This window comes from Hylobates moloch, unplaced genomic scaffold (genome assembly GCF_009828535.3).
Source record: "Hylobates moloch isolate HMO894 unplaced genomic scaffold, HMol_V3 SCAFFOLD_4, whole genome shotgun sequence".
NCBI lineage: Eukaryota > Metazoa > Chordata > Mammalia > Primates > Hylobatidae > Hylobates > Hylobates moloch.
In genome coordinates this window covers 4,563,339-4,584,374 of record NW_026652279.1, presented here as the reverse complement: position 1 = coordinate 4,584,374, position 21,036 = coordinate 4,563,339, and the positions used below count along the sequence as shown (strand labels likewise).

Here is a 21,036-nt window from a genome sequence, read left to right as displayed (position 1 = left end):
AAAACTGAGTCTTCCAAATTCTATTTACACACATTTTTTTCCCAAACAATTTCAATAAGAGGAAACTGGTAATTTTTTTGTCCTGTATTCTAAACATTGAAATGGTCCAGCAAGAAAAGGATCTCATCAACTCTTGCTTTTAATAGATGATTTTTCCCAGAATATTATATTTTATCCATATTTTTCAATCTTTTTTATTAATGTCACTAGAATTCCATTTCCTACATGCCTGCAGTAAAATTCATTTTCCCAGTTGAAAATTCAAGCAAACCAAGAAGCAAACTTGGCAATGGAGTATGTCCCTCTCACCGTACAGATTGCTTTATAAACCAGAACTATTAGAAAGGAGCAGGTCCAAGGTTAATGAGACACTCATTAAAGAGAGAGAATTGCAGAAGCTGATAGTGCTCTGTGCCTGTATTGAAGGAGAGGCTATTGTTATAGGATGTTTGCTGTGCTGATATTGTAAACCACATGACAGATGGGTCAAGTGCTGATTACAGTATTCTAACATTTGGAATAGCAAGTAACATATTTGATAAGCTGGCAAGTTTTTATATATGATTCAACCCACAATATAAAAGCCACGAGAATTCCAAATTGAAAATAATTAAATGAGCTGGAAACAATCAGATACCACACATTTCCCCCCCAAAATGACAGATTTTGACATGTTGAAGTTCCACAAAGGGAGCAAGAATATTTCCTAGCTCACTTGAACTAATAACGGCCCTTCATCTGCTTTTGCAAAGCAATTAATTGCAGCCTTCTCACAATGTGGAGGTAACAATAAACATGTGTAGGCATCTTGAGCTTTACAGAGATCTGTCCCATAGATTCCTTTATTTGCTCTTATTAGCAACCCTGTAACATATACAGAAAAGATACTCTCAATTTATAGATGAGGAAACTAAAGCACCGGGAGGTTCAAGTAGCAGATGCAAGGTTACGTAGAGAGTAAGTAACATATGGGGGATGACAAGCCAGATCTTCCAACTATTAATATATCAAGTCCTATTTCTGGTCATCTGTGAGAAAGAAGCAGCTATTAATGTATAGGTGTTCTTCATTGTATGAAGTGTATCTTTTTTTGGTCAGTGCTGCTGCTGCCATCATTCGTGTGTATCCATCTGGATAAAGCATCTGGTATTTGCATTCAGCCTCTGAGTGTCTTGGTGGTGGTGGTGGGTGGGGGTTGCTGGTGACACTGGTAAGAGTCCTTGTCAAACAATGTCACACCTCTGTAGTGTTGAAGTATCGCCAAGAAAGCAGCAGCTCTCCATTTGTGTTTTATCATTTTTGCTTATTTGGTTGTTCTTTTCAGAGTTTGTCATCTTATTTGTCACCCTTTGTTAAAGTCACTTTGTCTTTACTTTTTTACTATCTCTCCTCACCTACCCAAGAAGCTCCCCTGCCACCTCCTGGGCCTCCTCCTCCACCCACCCAAACGCAGACCAGCATGTTATATCAGAGGCTCAAAGGCATGCCTAGGCCAAAATCAAGTACCGTAAACTTTCATCATTCCTCTACTTGGCAGCTTTCTAGTTTAGTTTGCTTTTCTGTTCACCTTTCTTCTTGAAATTTTGTTTCAGTTTGGAACACTAAGCTGAGACTTGGGCTCTCAAGTATAATTTTGTAGGTTTTGAGATACTCAAAAGAGAGCATTTATTTCCAAATGTCCACATTTTTTTTGTCTAGCTATGTCTGACATATGCAACATTTTCAAATCTCAATGTCAGCACAAAATAACATTGTTGTTGCATAACATTTTGCATGACAATTTTTTCTGTGTTATGAGCTTCAATTCTATTGTATGAAATGGTTCTTAAGTATACTATATTTTTAGTTCCATTTTATCAGTGCTCCAGCTAGTGCAAGCTTGGGGGATAGGAATATTGTAATTCATCTGAAGACAGCAGAAGTGGCCAAAAAAAAAAAAAAAAAAAAAAAATTGTTTCTAAGCACAAATTTCTCCTTGACCTCTGTTGGGGAGAGGGAAGAAGTGCTGAAGGATTTTGCACAGTATTTTCTTTAAAGATAACATCTTAGAGAATTTACTTTTAGTTCCATTTTGCCATTTAGCTAGTAGTACAGCAGCTATGCAAACAAACAGGGAAATAGTGCAGTGTCTCACTAATGTGACTTGATCTACAGATGATGGAATCACGGCTAATTAATAGTAAATGAAAGACTGGCTACATGGGTTAATTGGCAGATCAAGTGTTCTAGATTAAAGGATCCTTAACCTGCTTACTTTAATGATTTTATGTTCAAGTAAAATTGCAAAGGGTTTTATTAAACATACTGTCTGTATATATACATCAGGCATACACATATCTGTGTACATGTGCACACACTCATGGAATGGCTGCATGCACATGCACAATTTATGTGTATCTATTGATATCTATTGTAGTCAATCTAAGAGTACTGCCTATTAAAACAAATCTTCAGGTGGTCCTAGCTTCAACATCTTGGATTTCTCCAAACATAAAAATTATTGACTTTTTAAAAAAAGTGCATAAAAATATTGGTATGAATTATTTATGTATCCTATGTCGTAAACAGCCAGAATTCCCCTAGATTTGGTGAGTGTTTCACCCAAAAGGACAAAGCTATTTTTAAAGCAAGAAATTTCAAAGATGTGCCCCAAGTGGGATTTCCTGAAGATTTGTATTAATGTGCAGGCTTGTCTGTTACTAGAAAATGTATGTAAGTGTGTGATGTGTGTATGTGGGTGTATGTGTCGAATGGGTAATAAGCATAGGATGAGGAATTTGCAAATTGATGTGTAAATGTGAATATCAACGAATAAAAAATAGTAGCCTGTGCATATTTACTATCAAAATGCAAATACCTCACTCTACACATATTACCCAAAAATATATACACAGTATGTTTGTAGAAATGCCTGAAAGTCTACGAATGAAATTATGATAGTCTATTTATCAAATAACTAACAGGTCAGATGCCCCAAAAGCACAGAAGTCAATCTTGCCATACACTCTTTCTCTAAATATATATTGCTCTAGATCAGGCAACGGGCTATCAGCGCCTAAGCTCCCACATCTCCTTATTCTGAGTGTTGGTTATTCTCTGCCTAATCCACATGTTTATGTTTCCCACAGCCCCACCTTCAGGCTCTAACCAGATCCAGCCACATTTCCATCTGGGTATGGCAGAGATAATGGAGCTTTCCATTGACTTGAATCCAGGAAGCCCATTTTCACACTAGCCATCAGGCCTCGTTAGACCGAGACTTTCAACACTTGGCTAATCTTACCCTGTCCCACTAATCACTCTTACGTCCCATTTGCTAGAACACTCTTTTTGCATAGTGTCTCGCTAAATTTATTTTTCATTATTAAATCCTAAATTGCTAATGACCTGATATGTTCATTACCTAAGAAATGCATAAAAGAATATTAAGAAACTTTTTTTTGTAAATTAGCAATCTCTTATGATTTTTTAAGTCTGCCTGCTTCCTCCCACCCCCTGCTGCCTGCCAGAAACCTTCCTATTTAGTAATAGGTAATATTTTCTAGCAAGAAACATCCTGAAGCCAAAATATACCTGTTTCAGATGAAGAGATGAAAATAAGTTTTGCCAGTTCTTTTGCAAATGTATGTGCCTACTTGGGGAATTCTACTAAATGATGTTTATTTCACTTTATCCCATGTGCTCTGACTCTGAGGCTTCAAGGTTTGAAGGGGGCTAAACATGAAATACAAGTTCCCCTGGAATTCAGACTGGTTGAATCCAAGCAGTTTCACTGGCCAAGAAAACCTTTATGTTTTGGCCAGGCACGGTGGTTCCCGCCTGTAATCCCAGCACTTTGGAAGGCTGAGGCGGGCGGATCTCCTGAGGTAAGGAGTTTGAGACCATCCTGGCCAACAAGGTGAAACTCCGTCTCTACTAAAAATACAAAAATCAGCCCGGCGTGGTGGCGGGCGCCTGTAATCCCAGCTACTCAGGAGGCTGAGGCAGGAGGATCACTTGAACCCAGGAGGCAGAGGTTGCAGTGAGCTGAGATCACACCACTGCCCTCCAGCCTGGGTGACGGAGTAAATGAGACTCCGTCTCCAGAAAAAAAAAAAAAAAAAAAAGGAAAAAAAAAAGAAAGAAAGAAAATCTCCTTTATGTTTTAAGTATTACTCTTTTCCCAAAGGAAAAAAGTTTGTAATTTTTGGAACATAATGACATTGTCAAACTCATGAACTCAGCTCTAAAAAGAAAGCAATGTAAGCCAGGGTTCAGGTTCTTCTTGAGCTGGGTAAAAATACAACACTTTCAGTTTGAGAGAAACTAAAAACAAAGAAAACAATTAAGTACATTGTTTCAATTTAACTGATAAAATTTCAGTTGTAACAGCCAGTAGCACAAACTACCACAACCCATTCAATAATCTACTCCTAACGCCCTTTTAACAATTATTATTCCTGACTAATGGCCCAGGCATATCCAATTTTTCTTTTCTGTCTCCTCCCTGGACAACTTGAAGCAGACATTTGAATCTGCATTTTCAAAATGAACGTTCCAACATACGCGAGCCTGCAATGAAAAATTACGCTGTAGCATTTAATAATTAATCTAAAAAATAAATGTAACAGCAATCAATATTAAACTTCTGTTAATCTTCCCACTTCAGGTAGCATAAATACAATCTAGAGAGTGATATAGTACATTTATGCTGTCTTTAAAGAACATGTGTACAAAATGTCACTAAATTTGATGTGGGCTGTCATAGACTTAATATAGCTTCACATGCAAATTTGAAGCTGGAGCACTGCTTTTTTCTAATATGCATTATAATAATGGTGATAGTAATAAAATGGCTTTATGGTTTGCTCACTACTAATTACATGGCACTTAACATTTGCATGAATTTTTTTTTAAAAAACTGATAACTATTCTCAATTTCTTATCCACTAGTTCTAATGGCCATAAAAGTAGCCTGCCACTTTCGCTGAATTTTAACACAAACTCTTGTACTACAGAAAATGTAGGCCGATTAATCACTCCTGCCAAAAAGCTTGAAGATACAATACGTCTTGCTGAACTAGTCATTGAAGTTCTTCAGCAAAATGAAGAGCACCACGCAGAGGTGAGCAGGCTTGGTGGGAAGCGTATCTTACTGTCCCTTAGCTGAGTTTGCAGAGCTGATTTTCTCAGCCAGATTGTGAATAAGATGCCTTAACACCCATTTTCTTTTAACTGGGATTGCAAAGGGAATGAAAGTGGAAGTTTTGCAAGAAGTCTTTGGAAGGTTATTTTAACCAACCAAAAAGTAGTTGCATGTTGTATGTTTCAGCCTAAGTTTTCAGATGTTTCTAGCAATGAACAAATGAGGTGAGTGCTCTTTAAAGTTAATCATTCAAGTAGCATCTGGTTACCATTGTCCAGAACGCAAAATATTTTTTGGTGTTTTGTTGGGTTTTTTTTGCCACCACTGTTGTTTTTATTAGTTATTTGGTATGTGAACCACAGACCTTCTTTCTCAGTTTATCTCTGTAACTTTGCTTGTACTAGAGTCTTCATTTGTTTTTTTATCTTAGATTGCCTGGGTTGTTAAACACAGTGACAGAAGCAAATTATTCTGTGTTGTTCAACTTGTCGTTTCTCCAACATACATCTAAATAAATATAGCTTACTTTTTTTAACAAACTACTATCAAAATAATCCTTTTGATAATAATTATAAACCAAGGGATTTCAAGGCTAACTAAATCCCAAACCTAGAAGGACTTAAACAACCTAACACTTCCAAGAAAATTCCAAAATTTCATGATGGTTAAATGGTTATATCAATGCTTGTCTCAAAATTTGGATTGAAAATCATCTCTCTTAAAATAATCTTTTTGAAAATTGCATAATTCTCCCCCTTTCTCTACATTCAGATTTACAGCAAAGGGGAAAAATGACATTTCCTAAAAGTAATTTCTCAAGTACCTAAAATGATCATTCCATGACTAAATGGAAATTGCCAGTATAGTTAAATAATATATAATACACCATAAATCCAACCATCCCGACTAATGCCTGATTGCATATTTAAATTTCCTCCCTGTTTTTCTACTATTTTATTCAATCTTGGCTGATCGTGGCAGGGGAAAGAGGTATGTGACTAAACCGAATGAACCAGCCACCTGCTGTCATACTTTGTGCATGCCCTTCCAGTACCATGTCTTCTAATGGGACTTTTCTTGGTGCTCCTGCTTTCTAACACTGACCCAAGGAATGTAACAGCAACTTCCAGTGGACTGCTTGTGGAATGGGTGACCCTCCACGGCAGGGTCAATGCGGGTGATTCTCTTGTGCGTGCATGAAGCAATTGATATACTTAACAACGACTGCAGTTACATCCCAACACAACGCCTCCTACCTGCCTTGATTCTGTCCTTAGCCTGGTGTAGTTTCCTATGTCTGTCTGTACTTACCTTTATTACAGCAGATGAGTATCAAACTTAGTAACCAGTAGCTCACCAGAGTGATACTAATCTTCCTCAACAACCGTCTCTATGTGAAACATATATACAGTATTTATATATAGAGAGAGTGCTGAAGAATTTTTTTCCCGGAAAACCCTCAAAGAATGGGGCTAAGACCCCTTGAGGCAGGTAGAACTAATTCATACAGCATCTATCCGCAACGCACAGCCGTGAGTGATAAGGAAAAGCAAATTGATAACCTCCAAACATGCAAACAATTAAGTGGGTTAGAATATTTTTCCTACGCTATCCCATAGGATGTTCTTTTCAGATTGCAGGCATCTGGGGTTCCGGTGATGGTAAGTGTGTTCTTCCCACGTGTCTTCAAAGTCATCTCCAGAGGCATGGAGGGGCTCCAGCCTGCCCTCCTCTGATCTGAGTGGTTGAGGCTCTTCCCATGATGCTGGACCAAACCCACACATTCTTGAAGACATAAATACAAAGAGCACAGTTTTCTCAGTCACAATTGTGCTTTTAAGTGAATCAGAGGAGAAGAAAAATGACAGATATACTTGATTTATAATCAAGTTATTTTTGGAGGCTGCTACAGGCTAAGAAAGGATGTATATTTTTCTAAATTGCTCAAAAGAAACACCAAAGGAGGGCTTATATGCTAAACAAGGCACGTTTCACTTTTCCAAAAAGCCCTTTTTCACTGTGTTAATCCTTATCCTAAACTGCCCTAATAACCGTCATCACAAAATATTTTAATCTTGTTTATTCAAAAGCCATTCAAATTAAATAAATAGAGTAGATATCAACTCAATTCCCATTACCAACTTTAAAACTTAGTAATGAAAACTTTAGCATACTTTGGAGTGCCTGAGACCAAATTTTCTTTTAGATAAATGTACAGGATTCTTTCCAAAATTAAACATTTTGCCCAATCACAAAATCTTCTCCATCAATCAAAAGCTAACTATTGAGCGTCTCCTATCTTCTGAGCACTGAGGCAACTACCTTGGTGCTTTTTGGAAGACAACCAGGCATAGGACAGCCTGTCCTTCAAGCAATAGAATGCAGGGTGTCCAGGAGCTTAGGCTGTGTGCCAGAGAAGTCTGGCTTTGAATCCTAGCTTTGCCTCTTCTCTTCCAGGATAACTTCTCTCATCCTGTAAGGTGGAGATAACAATAGATGGTCATTGTTAGAGTGGAAGGCCACCTTCAGTAAAGCATCTGGTGTTATGCCTGGCACAAAGTGAGCACTCCACAAAGCTTGGCTCTTGTGTTATTAGGAACAAATTGCTAAGGAAACAAAATATAAGAATATCTGATTATCAAAGTGACAAAACCTGTGTGGAAAGTACCAAATGAACAGAATGAACAGAATGTGTTGAGAGTAGATTCATTTCAAGGTACAGTGGGCCAGAAAGGCACTACCACCTGTTCTCAACTTTCACTTACAGATTGCAATCACATGGACAGCTCTTGAGAATTCAGATCCCCAGGTCTTGTCCCAGCTCAATTTATTGAAATCTTCCAGGAGGTGTTGAGCATGGGTAATTTTTAAAAGCTGCCCAGGTGATTCCAGTGTACAACCAGGGTCAAGACTGGCTGGAGTACAGTGGAAGAGGTAGCATTACCTCTGGCACACTAAACATGGGGTTTTCCTTCCCCAAAAGAAAAAGTAAGACAATTATTTTCTACTGATCAGTACTCACTACCATGTTCTCTGGGTGCTCAGTAGATTAAAAAAAAAGAAGAAGAAGAAGAAGAAAAAAAGACTAAATCCTAAGCTTGGATCTTGGCTGTGTGGCCATGCTGTTTGGTGGTACCACTTAAATCAATGTGACTAGTAGGCTTGCCTCCTCCACCTAAAAAAAAAAACAATAATCCTTAAAGACATTTAAAATTCCAAGATAAAGTAATTAAATGTCCCAAGAAAAGAAATCTCACCAGTTAAGAATACATCATATGTACACACACGCAGTATATGGTAGCAGTGGTCACAGTTATCTCTTCATTGCAGCTTAACTCTGTTTCCAGAGTCTAATCTATTCACAAACATACACACACAAATTATGCCTTCACATATGGTTGCTACACCTTCCCAATCTCTCTCTATGTATACGTATGTATATGTATATATGTATTGTGGTATATAGAGGAGTACATATATACATGTTAGTTTGTGTGCAAAATATACAGTGTGTTTGATGTAGACTGTACCCCTAAAGCACACATCTTTGTCTGTGAATAATGAAAAGCTCTAGGTAAGTATTTAGTAGCTGAAGTATAACTCCTTATTCTCCTTGTCTTTGGAAAAGGTTTATAAGACTTTAGATGCCCATGAATATTGTGAGTTAGCTCAAGTACAAAAATAGCATTCACCAGTATGAGCAAGCATAAAATAAATATTTTTAAAGCCTGGCCTTTCCCAACCCAGTCACACAGATTCTGTTCATTTAATTGGAATTACCCTTTTGCTTTCTGGTTTTTACTGTCCTCGCTAGAATCATTTTGTTCTTCTTGGAGAGTCGGGTTTGATTATAAGGTTTTGAAAAGAATTCCCTTGAATGTACAAAAATAGCTCTGGTCCTCACTTATTCTACAGTCCTCAAATTTAAATTCTCTTGGTTCACTAGATCCCTAAACTGTTCTACCAGACTCCAATAGCAAGGATTCATGCCACAGTAGTCATCGTTCTTTGCAGGGCTATTAATATCTAAATGATTATTAATGCAAGGATGGTAGATATTTGCTCAATAATATATTAAATTACAATGAGGGACTAAGTTCTCTATAGATCGTAGAAGTGGCACTTCTTATGACCTCTGGTTTGCAACTTTTAAGTTAAAAAGCTGGTAAGAGGCCAGGTGCAGTGGCTCATGCCTGTAATCCCAGCACTTTGGGAGGCCGAGGCAGGTGGACCAGCTGAGGCCAGGAGTTTGAGACCAGCCTGGCCAATATGGTGAAACCCCGTCTCTACTAAAAACACACACACACACACACACACACACACACACACACACACACACACACACACACAAAAATTAGCTAGGTATGGTGGCAGGTGCCTGTAATTCCAGCTAGTCAGGAGGCTGAGGCAGGGGCTGCAGTGAGCCAAGATCACACCATTGCACTCCAGCCTGGGTAACAAGAGCAAAACTCCGTCTCAAAAAAAAAAAAAAAAAAAAATTGCTGGTAAGAGCCAGGTATGAGGTTGGGTTAAGAAACTTTTAATTTCAAACATTTGAGCTTGGTTTTTTTTGTTTTGTATTGTTTTTTCCTGTCATTCTAGGACAAATTGTGTCTGGGGAGGCAACTCGATCTTCCCAGTAACTTTTCTTGGACTCATCCTGAAGATGTAAAGTTGGTTGAATAACTAAAGAATAAGTACTAGCCAACATTTGGCGTACCTTTGTGAATTTTTCAAATATCTGGAATCAGGACTGATGAGAGTCAGCCTTCCACATAGGGGTAGAGATGGAACTTCATCCAGCAAGTTCCAGGATTTAGATGGTCTCTGCCTAAAAGACTGGTGTCTGGGAACGTTCTGGGGGTGGCATGGAGGGTTTCTGTATCTACTGCACTTAGCTAGGTAGTCAGTGGAGTAAGCCCTAAACCCCAGGGCTCTCATCTGCAGGTGGTAAAACTACAATAAAACCTCATCGGTTCAGACCCAAATATTGGAATCTGTGACAATTCAATTGTAGATGTGACTCTTTTTCTTATGTAATATATTTGACTTGATCTCAACTTTCTCAGGAAATTCTAAAGACTCTTCTTACAAGTTAGAGGAATCCAATGCCCTTTTTTCCATCCTAGGATCTATGAAATTAAATCTACTGTTTCTTTGACTTCAATTTATAAGTCAACTTATCTATAATTATTAGATGCTTAAAAAACGTTTACACTTATGTTGCGTTAATAACTAATGTAGACTTAATGAATACTTTTTACTTCAGTGTCCAATTATAGGCTACATTCAAAAACAGTAAAAGGATATCTCTTTTTAGAAAGTCCAATAAGTTAGGCTTTTTTTGCTGACAGGCCAGCATCTCCCCTCTCCCATTAATCTGAATCAGTGAGGTTTTACTGTAAATTAAAATGGAAACAGCAGGTGTCTATTTCCAGCCAAGCCAACCTTGCAGAATGGTCCATGACTTGATTTTTTTCATTTAATTTGCAAACCAGCCACATGTTGATAAAGGAGAAGTAAGTAAAGTGAAATCTCGTGAAAGAAGAGAGGTGGACCCCTATTCTGCCTCCTAGTGGCTGTTAGAATATCCCTCTAATAACTAATAGATCACAGAAGAGCTTGGCCATTGAACAAACCCTTTCATTTATGGAATTTTTCCATAACCATCTTTCATATTTTCAAATGCCTTCCCATCTTTTTTTTGGTGAATGCTCCGGAAAGTGTTTCCAATGTAAATACTTTGCGGCATTGAATGGGGATGTGGGGGACCAGAAGGGGCTGGCAATTTGTTTTTGTTTTTCTGCTCTCTTTGAAATCGGCAAAACAGGGCCTGTTGACACTGCCACTCATTCTGCATGCTCCCTGCCAGAAATGATTAGTCAACATGCATGCATGCCTTTGAATTGAATTCACATCTGGCCCAGTCTGATGTGAATGTCACCCCCTGAGACCCTGCACAATGATTTCCAAGGGCCCATGTGCATGAAAATGAGTTACTTCACTGATATTTTTTGGTTTTCAATGTACATATGTGTCCAACCCCCAGAAAAATAAGTCCTGATCTTACTCAGTGTTTTCTAGCCTAAGCCTGATCTTTCCTCCAGACTGGATACAAAACCAAAGCCTCCTTCCTTAAAAAGATTTCAACTCAAAAGTTTTGTGACAATTGCAACAATGGTTTTCTTTGACTTAGTATGAAATAGGAGTAACATTTCTAATGTGTAGGGAAACATGAGTTCTTGAGTTTTTGTATGAGACCATAGACAAGCCCCAGATATGTAGATATAAGTGAACAATAATTACAAATTTTCAAGTTAGACCAGCAGAAAACCCATAAACACAGTGAAGAAACTCCCAGATTTTAATACCTTAGAGCAAGAACTAGCCAACAACGATGACAAAGAGCATGACTCAAAACGTACTGAGTTATTGTAAATTGAACAGAAGTTCCACGTCTGTCATTTCTACTGCAGCATCCTCTGACCCTTAGGTCAGAATACAGGCTCTCTGTGGCAGGCCTGGAATCACGCAAAGCACTGCCTTAGACACTTAGCACCCCAATTGTATCAAAATTTCTGTTCTCTTTACAATAAAATTACCAAACCCTGCTAGATGCACCATTAATTTTGAACAGTGAGGGCTGGAGTTCACATCTTAATGTCCGAGAAAGAAGCTCATCACCTCTTTGTCTATTGTTTTTCTGCCAAATTTCAAAGGCCTTTGCGTGGTGGTCAGATTTAATGGTGGAGCATGCGGAGACCTTCCTGTCACTCTTTGCAGTAGACATGGATGCAGCCTTAGAGGTGCAACCTCCAGACACATGGGACAGTTTTCCACTATTTCAGCTGCTGAATGATTTTCTCCGTACTGACTGTACGTATCACCTTTGACTGTTTGACTTTCCTAAGTAGTGTGCAGATAAACAGATCGCTAAGATGTCTTTATCCCAAGCAGACTACAGGCTTGACATAGCTCCTCATGGTTTTATTATTATTAACCCCACCGCCCAAAAGGAAACATACAGCTGAAGAATATTCCCTTTCTTCCAAAAAGTGTCCTGTTCTAGGGACGCTGTCTCTTAACTAGACAGAATAACCTCACAGTAATGTGAGAAGAGGTATCAATTTTTTGTGTGTTTTATTGGCTCTCAAATTAATTAACCTCTTCATATTTTGCAATTTTTATCAAAAGATGCTTTCTAGATGAAAAAAAAAATTTCCAGCTAACTAACATGTCAAGCATTTCAGAGTATGTTATAGTGACAACAGCCATAAAATAGACCTTCTTCCCCAGAGAGGGTGATGAAGGAGGGCAGAGTATAAAGAATGTTCTTTCTTCCTAGGAACTTAATGGGAGGAAGGGAAGTGGGTGCAAGGAAAACAGAAAAAAAAAATGGTGCGGATTGCTGTTTTTGTTGTTTCTTAAAGTAGGGTGATCATTTTTCCTTTTAGAAGATCAATACCAAGGGGTAAAGTGTTTTTGAATTCCATTTCAATGCTTTTTGTGTAGTTTTTTCCTTCTCTTCTCTTTTTGGCTTCCTTAGAAGCAGTATATTTAATGTAGAAGACAATCAATCATCTGTGTGTGTGTGTGTTGTACATTGATAAAGTAGCTGTGGGTTCTTAACAAGCTTTTGCTTATCTGTTCTAGATAATTTGTGCAATGGAAAATTTCACAAACACCTGCAAGACCTGTTTGCCCCACTTGTTGTTAGATATGTGGATCTGATGGAGTCCTCAATTGCACAATCCATTCACAGGGGCTTTGAGCGGGAGTCATGGGAACCAGTCAAGTAAGGAAACCTTTTTTGATACCATCGGAGTTTGGGTACCAATGGCTGGAGAGTAATACGGAAATGGATTAATGATGTCATATGGGTTTCACTGTTAGCATGGACAGAGAGAAACACCACACATTTCTTCTACTATGATGCTCATAGCTTCTTTGCCCAAATGGCAGGAGGGTGGGGGATGGAGGAGGTGGGCAGGGTACAGGAAGAGATTGAAAAAACGTTTTATGAAACGAAATCTCTTATTGCACAAGATAAATCAGGAAGAAGGAATATAAACTCGGCTGTGATATTTGTGTGCAATGTCTTACTCCAATGGTGCTATCTCTGGGATTCAGTGTTTCCCAAAGTGTGTTCGGTAGGGTTCTAGGCAGGGAGGTCAGCAAACTTTTTCTATAAAGGGCCATATAGTATATACTTAGGCTTTTGGAGCCACATAATCTCTGTCACAACTCAACTCTGTCATTGTAGCATGAAAGCAGTCATAGACAGTATGTAAACGAATGAGTGTAGCTGTGTTCCAGTGAAACTTTGTTAACAAAACAGGTCCATAGTTTGCCGTTGCCTGGTCTAGGCCTTTTAGATGCACCTTTTTTAAAAAAAAACCTTTATGGCCAAGTATGTTTAGGAAACAATACCTACCCCACAGGCCTAGAATTTTGTGTAACTCTGTTTAACCCAGATTTTCCTAAATGTATTTGACCACCGTGTGCTTTTTTTAAAATGGGACATATACCCTGCAGGATAAATTATGGGAAATCTTGTGGGCTGCAAGTTTGTCAATTTCCGCAAATGTTTGGCAAATTTTAGGTCTTATTTGAAAATGTTTGGCAGGCTTGGTGCCATCTCCATTCCCCAGATGGGAAGAGGGCTTGACTTGAGGCTCCAGAGGGTCAGTCTCAGACTCCCCTTTCTGAAAAAATAGAGACTCCTATATGGAGAGTTTGATGGTTATGGTTTGATGGTGTGAAAAGCTCCAGTAAAGCCTACTGTTGGATTTGCCTTGTTAGTTTCTTTCTTTCTTTCTTTTTTTTTTTTTTTTTTTAAGGAAATCATTTTGTTCATGCTAGTCTTTTACATCTTTGGGATGCAGCAAACAGTATGGAGCAAAGTAGAGGGATGTTACAAGCACATTGTAGGAACTCCAGAGCAAATATTCATGAGGCCTTTCCTCAAATTGGAAGCCTTGACTTGCAGCCTATTTTTAAGCAGTTTTCTGAACTGAGACCCTCCTCTAATGTTACACTGTATAAGGCTCTCACTGATAAATTAATGCAAAATAGGATTTTCTGCCCGCCTTCCACATCTGAGCCACAAGAGAAGTTTCCCTATTGCAAGGAGGTTATAACCAGTAGCTCTTCCTTTGCAAATACCAAGAAATTTAAATTTTAGTTTGTTATTCTCCAGTTTATAACAGTCTCTTAATATGGCCCTACTGACTTTTAACTCATGAGGGTGGAACTGGGTCCCTTGATGGTAAGCTATTAATGAGAGGCTCTATTTTTTTTTTCAATGTTCAATACAATCAAGACAGTTGTGCTGGAGAATAGCTATTAAGAGGAAAAGGTTAAAATGAGTAATATTTACGTTTTAAAATAACAGTGGTCTTGAAACAACATTTACTTACTTGCATTTAAATACGGAGACTACTACTACCAACACACATGGAAGAGAACGACTGGTATCCTTCACTATTCCTTGAAGAGCCCTAGATTTAGTGCCCCGTCTTCCATTTACTAGCCAGAAGTCAAGGGTTCAAACCTCTATGAACTTGTTTGCCCCCCTGCAAAACTGATGTTTTAAAAATGTGCCTATCCAGTGTCTGAGAATTGTCATGAAACCTTGTGATAATGTCACTAAGTCATTTTATAATCTGTTAAATTTCTTAAAAGTCAAACATGGCCGGGTGCAGTGGCTCACGCCGGTAATCCCAGCACTTTGGGAGGCCGAGGTGGGAGGATCATGAGGTCAGGAGATTGAGAACATCCTGGCTAACACGGTGAAACCCCGTCTCTACTAAAAATACAAAAAATTAGCCGGGCGTGGTAGCAGGCGCCTGTAGTCCCAGCTACTCGGGAGGCTGAGGCAGGAGAATGGTGTGAACCCAGGAGGCAGAGCTTGCAGTGAGCCGAGATCGCTCCACTGCACTCCAGCCTGGACGACAGACCGAGATGCCATCTGAAAAAAAAAAAGTTTAACACATGACTGCTACTTCTTTGGGGGCATTAAATATTCTTAATACCATCAGAAATAAAGATAGACTCAAAAATCATCTTCATACCTTGAAGTCTTAGTCTAGGGATGTTTTCTTGGGAATTTTTTTACCGATTAAAAAAAAATTTGAACTCTTGCATGGGCCATTTAAAGGTCTGCAAATTGCGAATAAAGGAATAATAGTTGCGAATAATAACCTGAGAATTATGCAGATATGTGTGTGTTTTTCAGTAGCTTTTCGCTATCTAAAATTGTGCTGTTAGTGAATATGATTGTGGTTTGTTCAATTCATGCTAAATAGTATATGCCTTTCAGAGTATGTGGAGATCTTTAAAAGTGCCAACTAAGGGCTGGGTGTGGTGGTTCACACTTGTAATCCCAACACTTTGGGGGGCCAAGGCGAGAGGATCACTTGAGGCCAGGAGTTCCAGACCAGTCTGGGCAACATAACCAGACTCCATCTCTACAAAATAAAAAAAGTAGCCAGGCATGGTGGCGCAGCATGTAGTCCAGGAGGCTGAGGTGGGAGGATTGCTTGAGCCCAGGAGTTCAAGGTTACAGTGAGCCATGATCGTGCCACTGCACTCCAGCCTGGGGTGACAGAGTGAGACCCTATTACAAAACACACACACACACACACACACACAAAAAAACAGTGCTAACTAAAATACAAGCTACCACACACATTGTATCAGCCGATTTTTAAACAGAGTGTGGATGCTACAGGACAGCTTTGCAGAATGGAATAAAATGGAGTGTAAAAAAGAGCTTGGAGACATGTTATGTGCTAAGAGGAGTGAGTCTCTCCACGTTTCCTACGATGTGAATAGAAATAAAATGTGAACTTCCATCTGACTACTTATTGGTGGGTTGATGAAGAAGCAGATTCGTTTCTCTTCTTAGATTTTTTTTCCAAGTGAAGAATGATCTTTTTGCCATACTTCTCATCAAGCTCACACCAAAACAAGAAACTAACTTAGGTAAATAGATTTAGTTTGCTCAGTCTTTTCCATTTTTGCTGCAGAATCTTCCAATACACACATACACACACACAGCCTGTCTTTCAAACAATTGTTATCCTCAAGTAGTTCTGTTCTTTTCAAAATTTATAAGCACCTCGTTATAAGTAAAATGAGGAATGCATTGTAATGTTTGCTTCAAAATGACTAGCATTCGAAATGCTGAAGAAAAATAGCAATCTGACAAGAAAATGCTACCAATGTATTGAGTTTGCTAAAAAGAGAATGAAAAATATCCTTTATTCTTCAGATTTTCTTATTTCAAAATACGGCCCTGTAAAAGAAAATAGAGATGTCATCATTTAGGCTTGATACAATTGAGGTTATTTAAGATGAACAACAAAAACAACAACAAAAATAATTGAAGTTATTTGATGGAAAGGGTAAAATGGCTGAGTCCTATGGCAGCCTTTCCCTAGAAGGACAGTCTTCCATCTCTTCAAAAAGAGAAAAGGGAGGCTACGTCTCTGTTTCCGTTAAGCCAGATACAGTCATGGTTAGAATCTCTGTGAATTGGTGGAAAATGTCATCTCTTTGCTTCTAACCACAGCTAAAGATAGTCAGCTTCTCAAAGACAGTCCCAAGTTGTCAATAAAATCTGGAGCCCATGGCCCTCTCATGGGTTTCCATCAGGACATGTAGTGGGGTCACCACTCACAGTTGAGCAGGTTGCTCACAATCCTTCTGGCAGCTGTGAATATGAGGTTTTTGTGTTAACAAGAAATGGACAACATTTCCATCAGCTCTTCAGTGTTAGCTCATTGGTAATAAGCCATGGTGGCCTTCAATATGAAAGAAGACCTAGAAAGCAACTCATTCAAAGTCTTACCAAGTCTAGTCCCTCCACCACCCTTGCCTTTTCCCTGACAGATGGTCACTCAGTCTTTACATAAACACCTCCAGGCATGGGGAATCTTTGGCTGCATGGTTGCCCACTTCAGGTTAGGACTGCTCTGAGGTAAGAGCCAGGACTTGACTCTGGAGGTGATGTTCAGAAACCAGACCAAATTGGGAACTAGCTAAAACAAGGATGGGGCAAAAGTGGCTTTCCATAAGACATGCCCAGCAGTGTGCCCTGTCAGTTTACCATTGCCATGGAGTTACCACTCATTTCCATGTCAATGACCTGATGACTCAGATGTTACTACCCTTTGCCTAGAAATATCTTACATAAACCTCTCCTTAATCTACATGTAATTAAAAGCAGTATAAATATGACTGCAAAACTGCCCTGAGCTGCTACTCTAAGCACACTGCCTGTGGGAAAGCCCTGCTCTGCAGGAGCAGTCACAGCACTGTAACACCACCAGAGTTTTTACACTACCACTTCAATAAAGCAGTTTTCTTCCACTTTGAATTCTTTCCTGGGTGAAGCCAAGAACCCTCATGGGCTAAGCCCTACATTGGGGCTCACTTGACCTGCATCAGCTCTGAATGGTAGGACTAAACACTGCTTCTTAATGTATGCACACTGTAAAATCCGGGATTCTCATTTCTCAAAATGCACTTTCTCACTCTGCCTCAGATATGCATATAAAAAGTATTTTTAATGTCACTTTCCAAATAGTCATAGATATCAGTATCTTCTTTTTTTTTTTTTTTTTTGAGATGGAGTCTTGCTCTGTCACCTAGGCTGGAGTGCAGTGGTGTGATCTCGGCTCACTGCAAGCTCCACCTCCCGGGTTCAAGCGATTCTTCTGCCTCAGCCTCCCGAGTACCTGGGACTACGGGTTCCCGCCACCATGCCCAGCGAATTTTTTGTGTTTTTAGTGGAGCAGGGTTTCACCGTGTTAGCCAGGATGGTCTCAATCTCCTGACCTCGTGATCCACCAGCCTTGGCCTCCCAAAGTGCTGGGATCACAGGCATAAGCCACTGCACCCGGCCATCAATATCTTTTTTGAAAATAAGTTTTATTGTGTATGTTTAAGATATAAAACATAATGCCATAAGATACATATGTAATAAAATTGTTACTACAGTGGAACATATTAGTGTATCCACCATCAGACCAAAGACACCTTAGCAATATGCAGGTGGCCTGGTGTCAAATAGACAATTAATGTGCTTGGTGTCAGATCTCATGATTCTGCCAATAATTTACTGGGTGACCTTGGGCCACCAAGTTTTCTGAGTTGAGATCCTCCCTCAATTCACCTCCCTGAGGCTCAGTATCCTACTTTTTCAAACAAGGACTTTGAATAACCAAAGCTTTTCCAATGCTAACATTCCTGAAAATATCACTATCCATATTCAGACACATATACACATTTGATCATCGCTGCCTCCCTAACACCTACAACAGGGCCTGGAACATAACAGGTGCTCAATAAATGTTTGTTGATTAATTGCCATGTTTGTAAAAGAACCCACACAGGCTGAAAATTATAAGGATGTGACGGGAAAACTATGGGGATGTTTCCCCCGATTAGGGTTTCAATCTAGTTGGGTCCGAGCAACATACACACAAGAAAAATGACTTTATGAAATGTCAAAATTATCATGAAAAAAGAAAAATGACTTTATTTACCAATGTACAAATTTACAAATAACATAAGGAAAAGTTATGAGGACATAAGAATAGAGGGGAATCACTTTCCACTAAGGGGTCATGAAAAACATAGCTTGAGAGCAAGATTTCAAAAGGGGTAGGGATGCTGGGAAAGATGATGTACAAAGGTAGAAATACGAGGGAGGGAGAGCATGCAAACGCTGAGTTTTCGCCAACATGGATTGTAACAAAGGCAAGCCATAAAGTTGGAGAGATGTTTGGGAGGTTCTAAAGTCCCATGAAGTTTGGAATTTTTTTTCTGTAGGTGATACATTCTCAATGGGGGCTTTACAGCCCATAAGTTGGTGACAATTGACTCAGGTGGGAGGGTGGTGCTTAAAAACATCTTACTCTTTTCATGTATAAAGCACAGATCTACATATAATACATAAACAGATATTCTATATATCTGTGGTATTAAATTTTCATGGAGAAGGAAGTTGTGGGGCAGGGTGATAATGAGTAAAAGATTGTAAAATACTGCTCTAGATTCTAGGACGATATTAGAGAGTGCCCCTGCCCCAAAGCAGGGATTAGACCTAAGAACAAACACTGACAGAGGCTTCAGTGCTCAAAGTACTAAGAAAAGACAAGATGTGCTACATAATGCATGCAACAACTGATTCATAAAAGTAGAAGGCATTTTGTATCTTAAATCCAACCCATCCATAAATCTGAAGCCAAGATCTTTGAGAAAGGCACAACTATATCCCTTCTGCATGGAGTCAGTGTCTTGATTCGAATCAATTCTAGAAGCAGGAATGACTTCACCTCCACTCATTTCCATCCATAGAAATGATGAGACGTGCACACATCTGTGACATTCATCCATGTAAGAGTGAGTAGATGAGAATGTTTCTAAACCATCCACGGATGGGCACTTTGGCCTAAATGGAAGCTATTCTTTTTCAAGAGTCCTCAAAATGAATGAAAGAGTGTAAATTTTAATGCATGTAAGTTGTTAGGATTGCAATTCATACTTCTTGTACTATCCAGAGATATCCAGTTATGATTCTCTCAGAGATGCCTGACTAACTTGTTTTAAGGTAGCTGCTAAAAGGGCCCTCTTTAAAGTAATAATTCATTATAGTCATCAGCAGTTCCAGGAGCCTGATTGGAACTAAGTGCTACTTGAAAATTCCCCCTTTTCTCATGTATATTAGTAAAATATTATGCTTAGAATTACTTCCTTGATTCTTTATGTTATTAGTATCCAAATGAAATATTAGTAACACTAGTAATACACTACATTATTTTTCTAAAAGCAGAAATACCAAGCATGTTTCATCCTTTTGAAAGTAGAGCATTATAAAATTTGAAAGTAGAGCATTAAAAAAAGAGAAGGAAATGTTTCTATGAGTGCAGTGCAGTAGTCTAGCTGAAATGTCATATTTTGCAAATACAATATGTTTTGATTAATAGAAGTATTTTTTTATTTTTGTGTGCAAAATGAAGCTCGCTTCTAATTTGTGTACCTGCCACCCGCTAATATGTTTAAATTAAATTGCTTTTGCATACATTTGTATGTTATTCACTCCTAGCTACTTTTAATTTGCTCAGAATTGACATTTTAACTTTCCAGGCTGCCGTCTCTAAGATCTTCTAATTCCTTGATCATTATTCAGTGTGTGTATCATTTAATGATCACATTTGCTTATATAGGCTTACACATGTCTCAGTGGAAATCGCCAACGGTTTTGTTACATGGCAGTGTTTAAGACTGAGAGTCACCAGGGACTGAATTCAAAGGCAAATTCCCCATTTAAACAGAGACACATAAAAGGAAAAGTTCCATTTTCCCTTCTATTTAATAGTCATATAGTTAATCTTTTCTTGACCATTCTCATAAGAGCACCCTTTAGTTCCAAGTAGAGATGTATAATTGGCTTTCCCAAAATGTGAGGTGTAAAGGACAAATCTATGAGACACCTGTTTCCCTTACAGAAGAGAATGCCAGGTAGACAATTTTGCATTCCAGGTTTCTCAGTCTATGAGCCGGGGCTATATTGCCATTGTGAAACAATAATCTGTTTCTAGAGGCAGACAGGCATCCAGGTGATCAAGGTCCGGAATTTCTGACTTAGCAGAAGGCATGTACCCACCTCCACCCCCCACCCCCCAACTTCCCCCTTCCCTAACTCCCCCACTCCCCCACTTCCCCACTCCCCCACTCCCCCACTCCCCCACTCCCCTACTCCCCCACTTCCCTACTCCCCCACTCCCCCACTCCCCTACTCCCCCACTCCCCCACTTCCCTACTCCCCCACTCCCCTACTCCCCCACTTCCCCACTCCCCTACTCCCCCACTTCCCCACTCCACTACTCCCCCACTCCCCC

At 39.2% G+C, this 21,036-nt stretch overlaps 1 protein-coding gene across 6 annotated transcripts in view; it reads left to right on the top strand.

The window, feature by feature from the left end:
• Positions 1–21,036, top strand: part of CADPS (calcium dependent secretion activator) — a 487,405-nt gene that overhangs the window by 378,408 nt on the left and 87,961 nt on the right. For 4 of the 6 annotated variants that reach the window (XM_032149412.2, XM_058437125.1, XM_032149411.2 and 1 more), the window contains 3 exons: positions 4,998–5,104; positions 11,845–12,001; positions 12,779–12,920. In XM_032149412.2, the coding sequence (XP_032005303.1) occupies positions 4,998–5,104; positions 11,845–12,001; positions 12,779–12,920 (406 nt within the window). Of the gene's footprint in view, positions 1–3,128; positions 3,174–4,997; positions 5,105–10,623; positions 10,645–11,844; positions 12,002–12,778; positions 12,921–21,036 lie in introns of all 6 variants that reach the window. The other 2 variants (XM_058437122.1, XM_058437123.1) reach the window with 2 other exon arrangements.